At 49.7% G+C, this 19,929-nt stretch overlaps 1 protein-coding gene across 1 annotated transcript in view; it reads left to right on the plus strand.

Annotated features, from left to right (window-relative positions):
• Positions 1 to 19,929, plus strand: part of PRKCE (protein kinase C epsilon) — a 499,091-nt gene that overhangs the window by 311,312 nt on the left and 167,850 nt on the right. The window contains exons 3-6 of the mRNA XM_047067544.1: positions 2,284 to 2,443; positions 4,763 to 4,797; positions 6,003 to 6,088; positions 10,146 to 10,275. Of these exons, the coding sequence (XP_046923500.1) occupies positions 2,284 to 2,443; positions 4,763 to 4,797; positions 6,003 to 6,088; positions 10,146 to 10,275 (411 nt within the window). The remainder of the gene's footprint in view (positions 1 to 2,283; positions 2,444 to 4,762; positions 4,798 to 6,002; positions 6,089 to 10,145; positions 10,276 to 19,929) is intronic.

Genomic DNA, 19,929 nt, shown 5'->3' on the forward strand with positions numbered 1-19,929 from the left:
TCAGCTTCCCGGGCCTGGAAGTTGACGTCTGGATTTTTGTAGATGAGGTTTGTAGCAAGTAAGGGCTGCATAGATTCTTTTTTTTTTTTTTTTTTTTTTATTAACCATGTTTTTTTTTTTTTTCTCCTTATAAAAATGGTAGAATATTCTGAATGCAGTGGAAAGTAGGAAGCAGAAATGGAAGTCACCTATCATTGCACAACTGGGTGATAGTTGCCAGATTTCTTCGTGTGTGTGTATGTGTGTGTGTGTGCATGTCTCTGTGTTAAAACAGAACTGGAAAAGTAAATTAAAAAAATAAAACAGCTGGGATGTCCCCATAAGAATTTGGTCACCTGGGTCTTGGTCCCTAGGCTGTGGCAGGGTAGGAGGTGGGCTTTCCATATTCCATATCTTTCTGTGTCAGAGGCTTTTTGAAATAATAAGCACCAGTTAGAAAGGGGACCCAGGCAGGCTGGGGGCCAGGAAGTGGGGGGGTCCGCAGGCAGACCCCCATCGGGGTCTCAGGGTCTGTGCTGGGGATCAGCAGCTCTGCCTGTCTGCTTGGAGGCTGCTTCCCTCTAAAAGCCCACACTGGGCATGTGCTTCTGTCTTGCCTTTCCCTCCAGTTTTACGTCCCTCCACCCCTCCCCTCTCTGCCTTGACCCCACAGCTGCCCTTGGAGTCAGCAGCTGTTTGGCTCACACAGGTGCCCTCCATTGCAAAGAACCTTATTTTCAAAGGGGTCTGGGAGGAGCCGTTTTTCTTCTCCCCGGTAATGGTACTGCCACGGTGGCATATTGAGTGTGGGGGGACTTTTGGGAGCATGGAGCTTTTTCAGTGCCATGTAGGCAACCTTCCAGGGCCTGCACTAGTACTGGGAACGAGGCAGGAGAGTAGAGCCTACCTTCCCTACCCTCGGAGAAGCTAAAGGCAACTCAGCCCTTGTGTTATGAGAGCTTTGAGGCTTTGCTGTTGGGAAAGTGGGCTGTCCCCCAAAGCAATGTGTGGACAGTGGAATGGTGGCTTCTCCCTGCTGTCTGGGTTAGAACCTGGGCTCCACCACTTGGTAGCTGTGTTCGTGAGAACAGGAGACGTGAACTCTCTATTCCTCAGTTGGCACACCTATGAAGGGGGGATGCTCTCAGTATCCTTCAAGAAAGGGTGGTTGTAAGGATTCAGTGAGCACCTGCCACAGAGTAAGCCCTCTGTGAGCATTAGCCGTTATTATCATTGTACTAATCTGCTGGGCTCCCATGACAAAATGCCATAGACGGGGTGGTTTCGACAGTGGAAATGTATTTCTCATAGTTTTGGAGGCTGTGAGTCTGAGATCAAGGTGCCAGCATGGTCAGGTGAGGGCCCTCTTCCCGCCTTGTAGACACCCACCTTCTTGCCGTGTCTTCATAAAATAGAGAGCTCACGTCTCTTCCTCTTCTAAGGGCACTAACCCCATCCTGGGAATCCCACCATCATGACCGCATCTCATTGGAGGGTAGAGCATCAGCATGTGAGTTGGGGAGGGGGGAGACATAAGCATTCAGTCCATAACAATCACTATTATTGTTGTTGTTGTCATTTATTAGCCCCCTTGCAGGACTTACTTAGGTTTGCAGCAACCTCTCCTGTGGAAGGAAGGAAGAAATGGGGACAGTCCTTTTGTCTCCAGTGAGGTCTTCAAGTCCATGGTGGTGGGTCTTGAGCCTTCTGGAAAACTGCTCTTACAGTGTTATATTTCCCTTTCCTTTTGACCTTCGGGAAAAGGCTCCTGGTTGTCCTAGGCTGGAAGAAGGGAAGGAAGAAAAGTCAGATTTGGTGGCTGCTTCTCTGGGCCAGACAGCTGGGTGCAGAGGGCTCACACCACCAACTCCATAGCACCCTGTGTTTTCAGCACTGTTATTCCCATTTACAGAGGGCCAGGCCTTCAGAGGCTCCAGGCAGGGAAACGCTGCTGTCTAAGGTCACACTGCAAGAAGCTGCAATAAAGTGTGCACCTTGAGCCTTTGGGTTCCCACACCCTTGCAGCCGGTGGATGGAGCAGCCACAGGACCAGGGCAGGACTGGGATTGGAATGGATTTGGAGGGCGCCACTGGTGCAGGGAAAGGCACACTTTGGGCCTTCCTGCCCTGAGTGGTGCTCCCTTGCTGGGGCTGGGCAGTGAGGCTCAGACCCCGGAGCCCCTCAGCTGGTGAATGCTGCCCCCACGACTCTCCCACTCCAGGCACCGAGAGTGGGGTGGGCGGTCTCTTGTGAGGTGTGCTAACCCAGATTGTGTTTTCTCCTCTGCTCTTGTCCTTCCCCAGCCCCTAAAGACAATGAAGAGCGAGTGTTCAGGGAGCGCATGCGGCCCAGGAAGCGGCAGGGGGCCGTCAGGCGCAGGGTCCACCAGGTCAACGGCCACAAGTTCATGGCCACCTACCTTCGGCAGCCCACCTACTGCTCTCACTGCAGAGATTTTATCTGGTAAGGCCCTCTCTCCCGGGAACCTCTAGCTATGCCTTCTCTGAGGCAAGGAGTCGGGGAAGCGGTGTTGGAGAATAGAAACTTTATTTTTAAAGCGCTGATGTGCTTTATGTCCTCTATTTGATTGGAGAAGACTTTTCTGGAAGGCTAAATGAATGCTTAGTGCTTGGGAAGGGGGGATAAATGGGAAGAACAAACCATGGTTCCTGGTGACTTAATACTTAGAATCATATCACATATCACTTTAAAATTTTTTTTTTTTCAACGTTTATTTATTTTTGGGACAGAGAGAGACAGAGCATGAACGGGGGAGGGGCAGAGAGAGAGGGAGACACAGAATCGGAAACAGGCTCCAGGCTCTGAGCCATCAGCCCAGAGCCCGACGCGGGGCTCGAACTCACGGACCGCGAGATCGTGACCTGGCTGAAGTCGGACGCTTAACCGACTGCGCCACCCAGGCGCCCCACATATCACGTTTAAGGAGTTAAAAGTTTATAACTAGTAATGGTATATTGTGATGTATTTTTTTTTTTAAGAATCCTTCTCTTTTAGAGACACAAGCTTAATTATTTACAAATCATATGGTGTCTGGGATTTGTTTAAAAATGATCTGGAAGGAGAGGACAGGGGCTTGGGGTAAAGGACATAACACTGGCCACGTGTTGATCATTGTTGGAGGTGGGTGATAGGCCTGTTACATTTATCTCTTTATTTTTGTATACATCTGAGTTTTTCCATTATAAAGCTTAAAAAATACTTGATTGCCAATACCTGTAATTCCAAGCAGTTGCTAATAACTGTTCTAACAGTGGTGCTACCAGGGTGGCCAGATTTCAGAGGAGTGAGAGAACAGCATTGGCTGGAGTGCTCAGGGAAGGCTTCCTAGAGGAGGTGGCATTTCTTTTTTCATGATGACTGGGATTTGGTAGGCAGAGACAGGTTGTAGGCCTTTTGAGGAAGTGGAGAAGGATAAGGGGCACTCGCTTGGGTATTGGAGGGGGGATTTTAAGGAATACCTACCATGTGCCAGCCTTTCTCTTAGGCACTGAAAATGTCTAATTCAATCTTCCCGGTGTCCTAGGAGCTTTGTATTATCAAACCCATTTCATTAACAACAGTACCAAGGCTCAGAAATGAAAACAAGACTAGTCTGGCGTCCCCCAGGTATGAAGTGTCAGAGGCCCGACTGAAAGCTTTTTCTGACATCCCACCAGCCTTTCTGGCAACCTCTCTGAGCTCTTGAAGTTTGCCAGTACACTTGGATCCTGTGTGGCGGAGAAAGAGTGAGGCCAGTCTGCAGCATGGATCATGCCAGGGGATGTTTGAATTGGACTCTGAGGACCCCCCGGATTCCCAAGGTGTCCAGGAGTGGCTTGTCTTGTCCTTGTGGTTTTCCAGGACTAGCCACCGAGGTTGGCATGGGCATCTGAGGTGGTGCAGATCAGAGCAAACTCGACTCGATGGAAGCAGAAATAACACCCCACTCCCACCCACAGACACATTTCACCCCCAAGGCTGCTTCTGCCCTCTGACCTCCATTTTCTGTATTTCGGTCATAAGTTGTGTGTTTGGAGGGAGTAGGCTGTGAGTGCTGGGATTTATGGATTCAGCTCTTCTCTGAGCCCATGGTGAGCTCCACGGGGTTCTAGGCTTCCTGAGGCACTGCCCCCAAGTGGCGTCTGGCTGCTCTTGCTGGGCTGGGAATTGCAGATTGCCCCCTGGCCATTTGGTGGTGGTTCACTGAGGACAGGGCCCAGGCCAGGTTGGTTGGATTGTTCTGTGTCCATTGGTCCAGACGGTCCATCTTGTCCATCCATGCTGACCCAAACCCTGCTCCAGGGAACCCTACGCCTGCCATGGAGGGAACCTCTAGCATTGGCCTTCACCACACAGTACACTGAACCCCTAGTCCTGGCCACAGACTGACCTGGAACTCTTGACTGCTTCTGGAATGCCCAGGAAATGTATCTATAAGCTGCAGCCTGCCTACATGATTACCCACAAGGAACAGCACGTTTGACTAATCAAGGCCTGCCTTGAGCAGGCAGAGTCTTTGTGGCTTTCCAGAACACTAATGGCCCCACTGGAATGGCTGTTTGTCTAGGGAGCCAAGACCTGATACTGACCAAACTCTATATTCATCCCAAGCACTGGGTCTACCCTCTGATGCCGATTTTAAAGCACCCTGCAAGTGGGCGTGAAACCACTAGCTGGTCCTCCCGTGTACTCAGTGCATTGTGGGTGGTGGCCAAAATGGGGTGGCTTTGTATGGTTTTTGACCTGCTAAATTTTATTAAAAGGTTGTATTCTTCTTTTCAGGGGTGTCATAGGAAAGCAGGGATACCAGTGTCAAGGTAAGAGACATTGTATGAACTAAATCCTTGGGGGCCCACAGGCCTATCGGGATCAGTGACACGGGAAGCGTGTGCTGGGTTTGACAACATTTGAAGGCTCCATACTGTTTGCCTGCTTATGGTCCCTCTCTGAGAAGCAAGACCCTGCTTTTCTTTGTCCCCGCCTGGCCCTGGCTCCTGCATTCACGTATGAGAGCAGAGTACCTGGGGGTGCCACCCGTCTCCAGGTGTCCTAGGGGTCTTAGCATCTTTCCTGGTGAGACACAATAGTCGAAGGCCCTTTGGAGGCCCCACTCTACAAGGAGCCGGGCTCTGTGTCTCCTGTCTGCTCCCTCCTTCTCTCGCTCCCTGGAGAAGTTCCCTCACCTCGTTTCACTCCTATCACCCAATGGCCCTTGCTGATTCTCTTTTTTTAGTCTCTACTGTGGAATCTTTAGCTCTTAAGCATTTAAGACTCACTTGAAGTTACTGCAGATTGTTTATTTCTGGTTCTTTGGCAAAAATGCTAGGTCAGGTTGTCCAGGACTGGAGGGTGGATATGCGCTTGTGGTCATGTCAGCCACTGGTTAAGTTGGGTCTCACCCCTGGGGAACTTGGATAGGTTCTTTTGGACCTTCCCATGTCCTTAGGGTATCACGTGTACAAACAGTTGCTTACCTCTTCCACCACACTGCCCCATGACACTGATGACACAGCTACAGGCCGCTATGAAATTAAACAAAAATGTTCGGCACATAAGGGCACAGCCAGATCAAAAAGCTTAGGAACTCCTGTGCCACAAGACATCCATTCCCCGGCTGCAGTGTTTGCTATCGCACCTGCCAACATTGACGTTCCAGAGTGGACCGCAAGGCTGCTGCAGTACCTTTAATAGACCTGCTTCACGGAAGGGAAACTGTTCCCTGACCTTGGCGTAAAGAAGCAGGGAAATTGATCGGTACTTCTGGAACTAGAGAAAAGTGCTGACGCCCTCTGGGTGTGAGTGGTGCATTCTTCTCCAGAGCATTTAGGAAACCCTAATGGCTCTGATGGCAAAGTGCTTTGAAATGACGAAGCACGAAGGGCTTCAGCCAGGATATTACTTTAAGACTTGGTGACAGAAGGGGCGTGGCTCCCCTCAGCCCTCTGCTCAGAGCTGAATCTTGGGTTGGGCACCTCCCTACCCCCCACTTGTCGCTCAGCCTTCCGTTTTTTGCTGTTTGCAGTTTGCACTTGCGTGGTCCACAAGCGATGCCATGAGCTCATAATTACGAAGTGTGCGGGATTAAAGAAACAGGAAACTCCCGACGAGGTAAATATTTCTAACATTGAAATTCTGGGCTTTCTTCTCCGCCACTCCCACCCTCCCCTGCCTCCTCCAGGTTCCCTAAGAAAATCCTTATCTCTCTGAGCTCTCCTTGCTTTCTTCATTGTGTTTGATCGAAATTAAAGCAGTTGTCTACAGCCTTCCAGCGTGAGGCACACTCTGCAGAATGAGCGTGGCTCAGAGTCAGGTTCGCATCTCTGGATGTTGTGCCAAGAGCCGTGTGACCCCAGAGCTAAAGCCTGTGAGGAAAATGTGAATTGGTTTATGTCATTATCTCATTGGAACGGAAAAGTAGCTAGCTGACATGTCAGTAGCTCCACACTGTTTATAAACAGTGTGAGACAATGCACAAGCAAGAACCTTTCTTTATGAGGTGATGGGGGATCGGAGTAGAAGCAGCAGACCCAAGAAACACTAAGGAGGTGGAAATAGCCACAGTAATAATAAAAGCCAACGTTCACTGGGTACTTCCCATGTCCCGATTTCAGTACTTCATTGAATATTATTTAATCTCATAACAGTTTTAATGAGATCAATGCACTTACCATCTTCATTTTGCAACAAAGAGAGTAGAAGCACAGAGGGGTCAAATTAATTTGCCCCAGATCACACAGCTGCTATGTGAAAGAGCCCCATTCAAACCCAGATGGTCTGTTCTAGAAGAGTCTGAGCCCTTGACCGCCAGACTTCATTGTCTCTTATCCTTACCAACTAGTATTGGATTGGTGATTAGGGAAGGTCGCTAGGGGTAAGGAAGCAAGGTGATTCAACAGTGAAGGTAGAGTCCTCCTAACTAAGCAAGTGGGAGAAGAGCGTGACTGAGAGTTTGGATGTTATCTGTGTTCACAACAGTTGATTTCAAAGGCATGCTTTTAATTCTTGGTGAAATAAATACAGTTATAATCATAGGACATTAGAATTGGGGGTCAGAGAGACCCTAGGTGGCTTCATAATCAAGTGGATTTTTAATGTGTCTTCCAAAAGGAGTGACTTACAGGACCTTCTACTCCTTAAAAATAATTCAACCAAATGGCATCCTTGCATCCTTGCATCTCCTATCTTTCATTTCCCTTTGCTTTCACGCGGTCTCCAGAAAGCAGCAAGGGACAAAGCTTGGGTGGAACCTTCCATGTCCCTGAGGGGCAGGCAGCCCAGGGTGGAACCTTCCATGTCCCCAAGGGGCAGGCAGCCCAGGGCACTGAAGTTGTTTGCAGGGACTTTACTGTCATGGCAGAAACTGCAGGTCGTCCCTACCTGGGCCTCCTGGCTCCAGCACCAGGATCATAACCCGAATAGATTGTCACCCTTGTTACTTTTCTAGTAAATGAGAGATACATGGCTGGCTCTCTGTTCCTTCCTCTGGACAGTCCACTGAGCACTCCCTGTATACCAGCTACTGTACATGTCCCTCAGAACCAGGAGGAACACACAACTCCTGCCCTCCAGGATCTCACAGGTTTCATCCACTGAGAGCCCCTGGATATTTCTCCAGCTTTTTCCTGTCTCCTTGGAGAGAAAAAGTCGCACATGAGCCCTCGCCATGAGGGTTAGAGGGTTGAGATTTGAAATACCCACAGCAGCTTAGTCTGTGACCGAGTTCTTCTGTCTTTCCTGGCATATTGGCAGTGAATCGAAGTCACCGGTGAGGTGTGTTCCCACACTCGGCGGGTCTCCCAAGGGAGATGAGTTGTCAAGGCTTGAGGACGGGGGCTGTGGGCCGCTGCTCCCAGGACCGGTCTCCCTTAGCACTGGTGTACCGCGGCATACCTGGGCGACCGACATGCCCTCTGCCCAATATAGCACTGCTGGGGAGCATCCTTCGAGCTCATTTTTCCCCCCATAACTACCTGCATGTGCATACACACGTGCACACACGTAGCTTTAAACACCAAATGTCTAGGGTCTTCTTCTTATCAGATGCTTTGGAACTTGGACACCATGAGCACCCAGCTGGTGTTCTCTCCCTGTTTTGCATCTGGGGGTTAGCTCTCCTGACACCCCTCTCCCCGCACTTCTGAGCGTGGTGACCAAGGAAGGCTCTCCTTCGTGTTACCTTCCCTCCTTCACTTTTTAACCTTCCAGTTTTGTCTTTCTGCTCTTTTCTTCCTCCCCATGAGCTCCGGGTTGGTTTCGCTCGCCCGTTTCTGGTCTTCCTTGGTAGAGTGGTGTGTGCACAGCTGGGCCCTGATGCGTGCGCTCTCGTGCCCGTTTCGCAGCCTCTCTGATTCTGCGGCTCTTGCACGTGCCCCACCCACCTCCCACCATTCTCCGACACCTTCGGGTCCTTAGGGAGCCCAGCTGAGAGTCACACAGCTCTCCCCACCCCTCCCTGAACTTCCTAGTTCCTGGATACTTCCCCATCTCTTCACCTTTGTCTGTCACCCATATCCCTATGAGGCTCGTCCTGGGACCCACGACCCTGTTCTCCACTTAGGTCCACCACATCTTCAGCATTTGCAGGAAGAGGGTGGGTACAATGATGTACATCCTTTGGGGTGGGCAGGCACACATAGAGGTGAGGTGACTATATTCACTAATACGTACACCTAACCTATGCATCTAAGGAGGGGTGGGCGCAGTTGTTTTCAGTAAATCAGGGGATCTTGTACTGGGGCAAGACCCTAATTGATAGCCCATGCGTCTCTAGCTGGGGTCAGTAAAATTCTGGCCCACTGGAAGAATCAGACTTTCTGTGCCTTGCTGTGAAGGCGAGTGACCCTGAGTGCGTGTGCGTGTGCACAGGCACGCCTCCACGTTTGTGCTCAAGTCTGCATCCACACCTTTGTCATGTCTGTGTCTGGCTTTCCCCCGTTTGATGCTCCCCCCCACCATGGGGGCCTTTCATTCACCAGTCCGCAGCGAGCCAAGGACAGCTTCTTTGCGGCCTGCTTTGTACCCCCTGATTCCCAATGTAACAAGAGCGACTTTCTTCCCAGTCCATGGGGTCTCAGGTGTTGGTCCCTGCCCGTTTTGAGGGGGACCTGGTTCATGTGGCTGCTTTGCTAGGGACATAGGTGGAGAGTGGCTCCATGGAGGGGCACAGGAGACCCAAAATGGTGGACCATGCTGATGACCCCTCATTTCCGTGTGTCTTGTCCACCCCACAGCCCTGTGACATTAGGTGGGATAGGGGGTGCTGTCCTTATTTGCCCAGGTAAGGAATCTGCAGCCCCGTGAAGTCACGGAACTTGTCCAAGACCTCACGGCTGGTTGGTGGCAGACCCAGGCCTGCAGATCAGGTTCCCCGACTCATCCTCCAGTCCTTCCCCATCCGTCTTGCCACCTTGTCTTTACCCCTTTTCAGTAATGGGTAAGTGGCAACAGAATAGTTAAAAGGCCTGGGCTCTGAATTCACACTTGTGGGCATCAAATCCTGGCTCTGCCACTCCTCAGCTTCCAGGCATGCTCCTTAATCTCACGCTGCCTTAACTTCCCCGTCTGTAAACTCAGGCTAATGATGGCATCTAGCCCGTAGGTGCTGGTGAGGCTTCACTGTGATGGTAGTGCCTGGTCTGTGGCCAGCACTGGTAGCTTAGTGCCCGTAGTGGTCACGACTCTGCATTAGCATTCCGTACCACAGTGATTGTCCCAATGGATGGCCGACAGTCTCCACAGCTGTGCTGGGTTTTCAGGGTGTTTATGGAATCCGCCCACCATCAAGCTGCTGAAAGACCGCCCAGGTGCAGCTTCCATGCCCAAAGTGGCATTGAAAAGCACACGGCGACATCTCCTCAACAGCCAAAACATGAGGTACGAAGTGGGTGCTGTGCACCGTGAGAGTTTGAAGCCTGCGGTCCTGGAGGGACCACACAGGGGAGCAGGCCTGCCCTCGCAAGGTCAAACCGAGCGGTGGAGAATGAGTTACAGGCATCAGGAGCAGAGGTCCAGGGAGGTTCTCTTCACCTCATTTGTCAGGGAAGCTTCCAGAGCCCCGCTCGGACCTGGCCCCCTTCAGCGGTCATGCCTTCTGGGAGCTCCAGCACTAAGCACACCAGGCTGTGAATGAGCTTGGCAGTGACCCTGTGTTTTGCCGTCCCTGCAGGTGGGCTCCCAGCGGTTCAGCGTCAACATGCCCCACAAGTTTGGTATCCACAACTACAAGGTCCCCACCTTCTGCGACCACTGTGGGTCCTTGCTCTGGGGCCTCTTACGGCAGGGTTTGCAGTGCAAAGGTAAGGCGCCCCATGCCCTGCCCTCACCCTTCCGTACTCGCGTGTCCCCTTGGTCTCCTTTTTGAAAAATCTTTGTTCCCCAGTAAGTTCCAGGTCTGGCCGGAGGACTGAGCCCAAGCCCTTATTTGGCTCTCATTAGTTACTTGTGAATTTGTTAAACAATCTCCATGCAGATGGCGGCCAAAGAAACTCCACAGAGCGGATGTGGAGGGGGAGGTGTGCTTCTTCCATCAAGACCATGAACAAGGCAGAGCAACACGATGAGTCCATAAAAGTGTAGATATAATTTAAGGAAAAGATAGGTTGGAGCAGAGGAGAAGAAATATTTCTGGAGAGAGGACCCGAAAGAAGTAATAGATACCCTGTCACGATCCATGGTTCCGAGCTTACTCTTGGGAGGAGCCATGTTAGGACCCTATCACCTAAGACGTCTTATTGATCCTTCATAGGTCTGTTCCATAGGTGATATTATTCCTATGACCCTGAGGCTCAGCGACTAAGTAACTTGCTCATGCCACACCGCTTATGAGTAAAAATAAGGTTTGAACCTTGACTCTTGAGCCTCGACTTCCTTCCTCTGTTTCCTGTTGTCCTGCTCATGAATTGTCTTCTGTTCGGATGAGATGGGTAACAATACATAATAATGTGGGGAGGAGGGAACATGCTCTGGGGATCTGAATGGAGTGCTTAGTTTCATGGGCTGGTCCAGTTGGCATGCAGCATTGGACATTCATGGACTGTTGGGATTTGTACTGAATATATTATTAATAAATTCCCACTATGGAAAAATTAAAGGTAAAGGATAAAAAGGAAACTGGAGGCCATGAACAGGCCGGTCATTGAAGGATCCCAATGAGAAATTATGAGAACTGGAAACAAAGTTTATAGGTGTAGAGGGAATAAAGAGAAGGAGAGTAACTTCAGAGATACTGAGGAGTGATTTATTGGATGTGTGACCAGATCCAACTGGGAGGGCAGTGACACCATTCGCTGAGAGGAAATAGGAGAGGAGATCAGGCTAGAGGCAAAGATGGTGGAGTTGAGTTGAGGACATATTACCTTTGAGGTGCCTGTGTGAAATCTACCAGAGCTAACTTTTGGGCGTTCTCATTGAAATTTGGGGCGAAGGCTATGGTGAGCATCCAGACTTGGGATTTGTCAATGTAGTAGTTAAAGGTACAGTAGGTAGTACTTAAAGCTATAAAGTTCATCCCTGGAAGAACCTGAGCGTCGAGAGAGAGGGTAACACCCTGAGGTTTGGGGGAGGAATGTTACCAGCATTCAAGGATGAGCCTGCAGAGGCTATGGCGGGACTTCAAAGGTAGGAGGAAAGGTCTTGAGGAAAGGCATCGTGGAAGACAAAGAGGGAGAGAGTATTTAAAAATGTTCAAAGGAAGTGATAAGTGGCGCCAGATGTTTCCAAGAGGTCATTCAAGGTAAGAAGTAGAACATGGAGTTGGATTTAACTCTCAGGAGGCCTCTAGTGACCTCCTGACAGGAGGTGTCTTGGTGGGATTGAAGGCCAAGTGTGGAGGCTGTAGATGAAGTATTTTCAGAATGTTTTAGGTAATGAGGGAAAAGACCGTGAGAACAGGAGAGATTAGTGAGCTGGGAGGGAGAGGAGTGGGCCTTGGGGAGAAAGATGGACACCCCTCCTGCCAGGTGGACAGGAAGCCTCGAGGCCAGGCACAGGTGCGGATGTGTTTCCTGTGTCAGGGGTAGGAGGTGAGGACACAAGGTGACCCTTTAAGTTCTGACTCTGTTGAGCGCATTGCGCGAGAGTCCCCTTGTCTTCTGAACGAGGAGATCCCTTTCGAAGTCGAGGTAAGGAGTGGGTGGAGGGTGTGAGAGGTGGTGCAGGTTGGAAGCGGCTATGCTGGAGACCAAGGGCACCCTGATTAGGGGCAGGAGGAAGTTCTGGCTGTCCACACATCTGTCCTGGGTGAGCTCTCCAGACTTTCAGACCAGCATTCCCGCACACAACCCTGAGACAGAGAAGCAGGGCCTGCCCGAAATCCTTCTTGACACTCAGTGACATCAAAACAGTGGAAGAGGAGGGAGTGAGTGGAGCAGGACTCTCGAATGTTGTTGGCAGAGGAGTGACGCTTTTAGGGACTGTTGAGTGGGGTTGCCGGGAAGCACAGAGCTGCTTTGGATGCCACTCTGATAAGGCCATGTCTGGGTTTCAGTAAATATATTACTGACTGATCAATGTGGGGAATCTAAATGAAAATACCATCATCTCATAAATATTGACATTTTAAGAAAGCCTCCCAGGCACCCAGATGTCACTGCCAGGGCTGTAGGGTCCCTGGATGACCCTAGGAGAAGGCAGGACTCAGGGACGTGTATTCAGCTGTTTTGGCAGGAAACGCTCTCATGCCAGCTCAAGCAGAGGAAGGGGACAGTGAGGCTACCTACAGCAAGGATACCTGTTCCCAGGAGCCCAGAGCAGCGGATGGGAGGCAGGCCACACAGACTTCAAGGCCAAGGCTGTCAGAATCTAGGGTCCCCAGCACACGTTCACAGGTCTCCCCTCTCCTGTTCCCCTGTTACCGTGGTGTGGTCACTCCCTCTTACTCCTTCCCTATCCTGGCTACCTCTCCCCCACCCTTAATTAACAGACTATTTTTAGAGCAACTTTAAGTCTATAGCAAAAGTGAGAGAAATGTACAGAGACTTCCCATATACCCCCTGCACCCACATACACACAGCCTCCCCACCATCAATGTGCCCCCCACCAGTGGTACGTTTGTTGCAATGGCTGAGCCTCCATTGCCACAGTAGGACCCTGGGGACCCAGTGTCCCTAGCTTTCATTAGGATTCACTCTTAGAGTTGGACATTCTTTGGGTCTTGACAAATGTACAGTGACCTGAATCCACCCCCATGGTATCTACAGAATGCTTTCCTTGCTCCAGATCTCCTGTGTTTACTTCTCCCTTTTGATCCTTTCTCAACCTCATGTCTTTTTGCTCCTGCGGACCCCTGACCCTGTAGGGAGGGTGATGGTCTGAAGAGGCCAGCAGGATTCAGAGCAGGGGCCCCTCTTGCCTGGGTCTGAGTCTGGTTCTGCTGCTATGATTGCTAAAAAAAAAAAAAAAAAGAAAAAAAAGAAAAGAAACCAGGAATTAGAGACCTGCCCAGGGGCCTAGAGCACGTTCCTGTGGGGCCAGAGCTTACCCCACCTGCCTCCGATCTCTGCTCCATGCCCTCTCCTGCTCTGGAAGCCTCCATCAGGTTCCCACCTTCGCTGGATCATGCTGGCTTGGTCCCCTAGGCTGGGGCCCTGGTCCCCTGGCCCATGCCTTCAGCTTTGTTGTCCCCCTCCTGTGAATAGGGTCACGTATTTTCAGTGAAACCGTTTTCTTGAGAGCTTGGGTCTACAGGGAAGGACCCACGGGGCTGTCTTGGTTAATCTCCCTTCAGCCTAAAATTGCCTGAGCCCTGTGGGTTCATGGGTTGTGTGTGTATTCCCCTAAAGACCGTCCCTCTGTCAGCCAGGTAGAGGGAACATAACCACCCTGTTTTACTGGTGGGGGATGGAGAACTGGAGTGCACGAGGAGGATACAGGCAGGGACCCACAGGGACCCACCTCTGTCCTCTGGGCTGCCCCCTCCCCGCCCAAGGCCCGGAGGCACTGGACCCTAAGGAGGACACTCACCAACACTTGTTGGGTAACCGAGCTCCTTAGTAAAGGGTAGAAAAACACCAGCACTAAGTACGCAGACAAAACATTTCATCCCTTTTTTCTTAGGACTCAAGTGCCTGTAGAGTCTGCGTCTCTCTCCGGATTCATTCATGGGTCTGCCTGAGCACCCCAACCACTGTTAGACCAGAAACTGGCTTCAGACATTCAGAGGCCAGCATCACTGAGCCCCTGAGGCATGTGAATCCTTGTTCTTCACTTTATTTTTATTTATTTATTTATTTTTAATTATTTTTTTTTCAACGTTTATTTATTTTTGGGACAGAGAGAGACAGAGCATGAACGGGGGAGGGGCAGAGAGAGAGGGAGACACAGAATCGGAAACAGGCTCCAGGCTCTGAGCCATCAGCCCAGAGCCCGACGTGGGGCTCGAACTCATGGACCGTGAGATCGTGACCTGGCTGAAGTCGGACACTTAACCGACTGCGCCACCCAGGCGCCCCAACTTTATTTTTAAATGTTTATCAATTTTTGAGAGACAGAGAGAGACAGAGCATGAGTGGGGGAGGGGCAGAGAAAGTGGGAGGCACAGAATCCAAGGCAGGCTCCAGGCTCTGAACTGTCAGCACAGAGCCCAACGTGGGTGAACTGCGAGATCATGACCTGAGCCAAAGTCAGACGCTTAACCGACTGAGCCACCCAGGTGCCCCAATTCTTCACTTTATTTTAACTGCTCAGCTTCCCCAATGTGACCTCACCTGCACCATGAACCTCTCCAGCCCCTTTTGCACCTGTGTTTTATTTTTCCATTGACACATGGACTCAGTCCCCCTGGAGGGAAAGACACCTAATACCTTATGATTTTTCTTTCCGTCTCTAAAGAAGATACACATTCTCACCTTCCTCGTAGCCTGCCTTCCATTTCTCTTCTGTCCACGATCCCCCCACACTCACATCTTCCAGCACAGCTGCCCTGAAGTCATCGGGCACTGAGGAGCAAGGCAGCAGAAAACCAGATCCGTCTACACTGCTCACAGTGTGCCCTGCAGGGACCTACAGAAGCGCTGGCGTTTTGTCATCCCCATGTGAGGTGGGCCCCCTGTGCCTGCATGTCCATTCTGACTGCATCTCTGTCCCCAGGCAGGGGTGACGGTACCCTGGGGGAAAGTCTGGCTGGGAGATTCCCAAAGAACCCTCCGGGCTCCCTGCCTTTCTCCGAGATCCCATCTTAATAACCGCCCTGCTCTGAGGCTGCTTTCATGGGCTAAGGAGCCAGAGTATCACTTACTCTCCAAGAAGTGATGAAGAATGGGTCAATTTGTTTGGGGACAAATGACCTAGGGGAGTTGTGGCCCATCGAGATCACAGGGTTAGAGTCTTGGAGGCTGTTTCGGTCCTGGTTCTATTATCTCCTGGCTGAGCAGTTGCAGGAGTCACTCTGGCTTGGTGACCCTGGGCTTGCTTCTGATCTCAGCTGCCCTCCTGCCTTCTGGGAACTGCAATGAAAATGGTGAACTGAGCCACCTTCGTGGCGTACTTTGGGGAGTGGCTGTGGGGAGCCAGAAAGACCAGAGAAAGGAAGAATCTTCCCTTCCTTCCCTCCTTCCTCTCTTCTCTTCTCTTCTCTTCTCTTCTCTTCTCTTCTCTTCTCTTCTCTTCTCTTCTCTTCTCTTCTAAGTGTTTTGGCCATTTGTAAAATACTAAACACACACAACAGTGATTTTATTCTCATCATTTCTGAAAATGTCGATCCTTTATTATTTTTCTAGCAACTTGGCTCCTTGTCATAACTTCAAATTTTGTTTGTATTTTTAGAAGGAAACAAACAAACAAGAACAAGTAATATGTAAGTCATTCTCTAAAAGATTCCAATAAGACTTAAAACTTCTATAAAAGATATTAAAAACCTTTTATGGTCTCTTTCTACTTCCATCCCAAGAATTAACTGCTATGGGTCCTTCCAGGGATGTTTTTGTGTATGTTTGCTGCATGGATACCTAAACTCGCTCGCTCACTCTGTGTTAGGTATCTATTGCTGCATAACAAGTTATTCTGGAACCTAGAGGCTTAAAACAACCAATATTATCTCAGAGTCTCTTTCCAGTTGCAGCTTGGCTAAGTGCTTCTTGCTTAGAGTCTCTCATGAGCTTGTAGGCAAACTGGGGCTCTGGTCTCATAGGAAGGCTTGACTGGAAGAAGATCTCTTCCAAGCTCGCTCATGTGGCTGTTGGAGCCCCAGGTCCTTGCTGGATGTTGGCTGGAGACATCAATTCTTTGCCACGTGGGTGTCTCCTTAGGGCAGCTCACACTACGGAAGCCGGCTTCCTTCAGAGCAAACAAGCAAGAATGTGAACAAGGATGCCCAAAACAGAAGTCACAGCCTTTTGTAACCTCATCTCAAAAATGACATCCCATCACTTTTGACATTCTGTGTTCATGAGAACAGATTCCTACATTCAGCACACACTCAATGGGAAGGAATGACATGAGGGCATAGGTACCAGGAGGACCATTAGGAACCATCTTAGAAGCTGCCCACACCCCCCCCCACCCCATACGCCCATGCTCTCCTACACACACGTGTGATCACCTCCTCTGTGAGGGCTACTCTGACTACCCTTTTAAAAACTGAAGCTCTCACCTCTTACCTTCCATCCCCTTCCTTTGCTTGCTTTTTCTTTATGGCACTTATCGCCTTCTAATATTCTAAATTACTTATATATAATGTTTATTTCTCTCCAAGGGTCCATAAAGGCAAAAGGTTTTTTCTATCTGTTTTTCTATTTCCCCAGCATCTACAACAGTGTCTGATACCTTGGCACTCAATAAATATTTAATTAAATTGTCTATGCCTTGTTATGTAATTTGCTTTTTTGCCAGTACATCTTAGAGTATTTCCAAGTCAGTGTATATATGTTACCTCATTCTTTTTAATGGCTGCTTAATAATCCACATTATGACCATTCCATCCGTCATTTCAACGTTGCCCTCTTGAGGGACACTTACTTGTTTCTGCGGCCTTGCTATTTCAAGCTGCTACAAACATCCTCGTATGTGTATCTTCACACATATGTATAAATAGTTATGGGACAAAGGCCCCTAGAAGTCCTGCAATAGCTTTAAGTCCTGGTCTTTGTGTGGTTGAATTGCATGAGGAGGTAATTACATCAGGGGACTTTCGTTTGTTGTTTGTTTGTCTTTAAATAACTGCTTTCCCTTCTTTTGCCTTGATGTTGGGTTTTGCATGAGTGGAAAATGCTTGTGTAGGGAGTTTAGGATCTCAGTCATTGTCACGTACTGGGGTCTGGTCTTTGAGTTGCCCTTATGCTGCCAACGTTCCGCTACTCTCTCGAGAGAACTCATTTAGGAGCGTGGCACCCTGCTTTGTGCAAGGCATCATGGAGAACATGGAGATAGAGCATTACTTTAGCTTTCTAGCAACTTCCACCTTACTTGGGTGGTGAACATCAACAAGTTAAATAATAGTAAATCAAGCAGTGAGTCAGAAATAAGTGTGAGCAAGTCATGGGCAAGAGAGGCCCTTGGGACTCAGGTGGTCAGGACAGGCTTTTGAGGGTAGATGGGGCTTGAGCTATACCGTGAGGAGAAGGACCTGAACAGGAAGGAGGGCAAGAGGGAAGGGTAAGCAACCAGTTGTAAGTGGAGGGCACAGAAGGAAGAAGCAGTATTGTGCTCAGCACCAGAATGCCACGGGAGTCTGGTTGATTTGGATTCCTTTGCAGAGTGGCACCTGGCGATGTTGGGGGCCATGCTTGCACGTTCGGTGGAGCGTTCCATCAGCATTATCATCTGAAGAGTGCTGGGCAGCAGATAGTTGGTCAGTCTGTCCCTGGGAAGCTTTGACTGGTGGTTCCAGTGTGATCAGGGCTCCCAAATCTCTATCCGTGACATTCGGTGCCCGGTGTGACCCGCCAGGCAGCTTCCCCTCTATCATCTTCCTTTATCATCTTCTGCCTGGGACTCCACAGTCTGTCATTCCTGCCCCCTGCCAACCTGCGTTACATAGTTACACTGTTTCCTATTGACAATTGTTTATCTTCTGCCTCCGAGCACGGCACGACCCTCTCTAACCTGCTATGGAATCAAACCAGCGCCCTGCCTCGTGCTCAAGGGCCAGGTCACACTAACATAAAGAGAATTCTGCAGGACACATGGGCCTGCCTCTCTCTTCAGGCATGGCTCCGTCATTGTTCTCAGAAGGCTGGCTGCTTGCTTTGGAAAATTTCCCAACAGCCTGACCCACCTTGGTACCATCCTTAATCTTCGCAAAGAAAAGGCTGCAAACATAGAAAGAAAATCTCTCCAAAGGACGGTAGAATGGATGATAGAAAACGTAGGTGAGTGCATGGTGGCACTGCCCAGGACGCAGTAGGAGCTCAACAATTATGAGTAACTGGGAAGTAGCAGAATAATGATTGTCCTTTTAGAAGAGCCTCAGCAGGCCCGCTCTGTTTCTTCCCGGCATGAATTGTGCAGGTGAAACCACTGAAAATGGACATTCAAGGCAGTCTGGACAGGGAAACCTTAAAGGGCTGAGACTGGCAGCTCAGGGCTGGTGGCCCTTGACTTTGGTGTTCACCAGTAGTGGTGGGGTGTGGAGGTGAGGAAGGACAGTGTGGGTGGTTTGTTTGGTCCCCATTAATGTGAGTGAACCTCAGGTTTCTTTTGGATCCAGCCAGCAGGGCCACATACTTTTATTGGTCTGTAGCCTCTGGGTATCACCCCCCAGCCTCCAGGGGACCCATGTGGCTGCCTGAATTATCTCAAGTTCCCCTTCCTCAGCCAGCTGTGCTGTCATGTTTCCAGACTTTTCAAAGCACTTTCAACGTCACTGTCTCGTGCCATCCGTTTGAACTGACACATCATTGGGATTTGTTTTTTCTTACGTATTAAGAAAACTACATGGCTCTCCCGGGGAAGTAACAGAGTCTTTAAAAATAAAAAGCAAAATCTTTGAGGAAGAAAACAAAATTTTTAAAAGTAAAAAATGAAGTCCCTGAAGACTTTCTGTTCTCCTATCTGCCAACTCACTCTGATTGTGGTTTCGTTACGACAGGGTCAGCATTTTAACAGCAGAGGGCGCCAGAGGCTAAGTTATGTAGATCAGTTGCCCTTGCTGAGAAACCCTTTTAATTTGGTTGCTTTGTTCTTGTCCTTTCTGTCACCTCAAGAAGAGGCAGGAGAAAGCATTCACAGGGCTGGTGGGCAGGAGTAGTAAGGTGAGCTGAGTGTCAGAGGGTAGCATCTGCTACAGGGAGCGGGATAGGGAATTTAGAACAGAGGGCTGGGAGTACATGATGGGCCTGAGGATTTCCGGACCTCACTAGCAGTCATTCAGTGAATGCAATCAACACCTTGGCTAGGCTGCAGGGGAGCTTCCTTATATGTTTATATTGTCTGAGAAAGGCCCCTCCCACCAGCACCCCTACCTTGCACCCTCATCTTTGGTTCTGTGGACATCTTGAGCTCCATAGCTCAGTTGAACCCTCCAAGCCTGAGTTGGGGTCGGGGGTGTGATTTGTGCGGTCCCTCCTCCAGGTCAGTGATCAGGCTATGCAGGGCCAGGAGGAGGCCCAGCCACCCTGCTTGGTTTCATTCAGAAAGATTTGTCTGTGTTGTTTTTTTTTTTTAATAGACTTTAATTTTTAGAGAAGTTTTAGGTTTACAGCAAAATTGAGAAGGTACAGAGATTTCCCATATACGCCATACCCTTACACACAATCGGTATCCCCCACTATCAGCATCCCCCACCAGCGCGGTACATTTGTTACAATCAGTGGACTTAGACTGACCCATTGTTATCACTCGGTTTACATTAGGCCTCGCTCTTGGTATTGTCCATTCCATGATTTTGGACAGGTATAATGCCCTGTATTCACCAATATGGTCTCATACCGAGTAATTTCCTTGCCCTAAAAATCCTCTGTGCTCTCTGCCTGTTTATCCCTGCTTCCCCCCAACCACTGGCAACTACTGATCCTTTT

This window comes from Lynx rufus, unplaced genomic scaffold (assembly GCF_022079265.1).
Source record: "Lynx rufus isolate CCGP_SWC_20201006 ecotype Redwood Valley unplaced genomic scaffold, mLynRuf1.p SCAF_8, whole genome shotgun sequence".
In the NCBI taxonomy this organism is placed as follows: domain Eukaryota; kingdom Metazoa; phylum Chordata; class Mammalia; order Carnivora; family Felidae; genus Lynx; species Lynx rufus.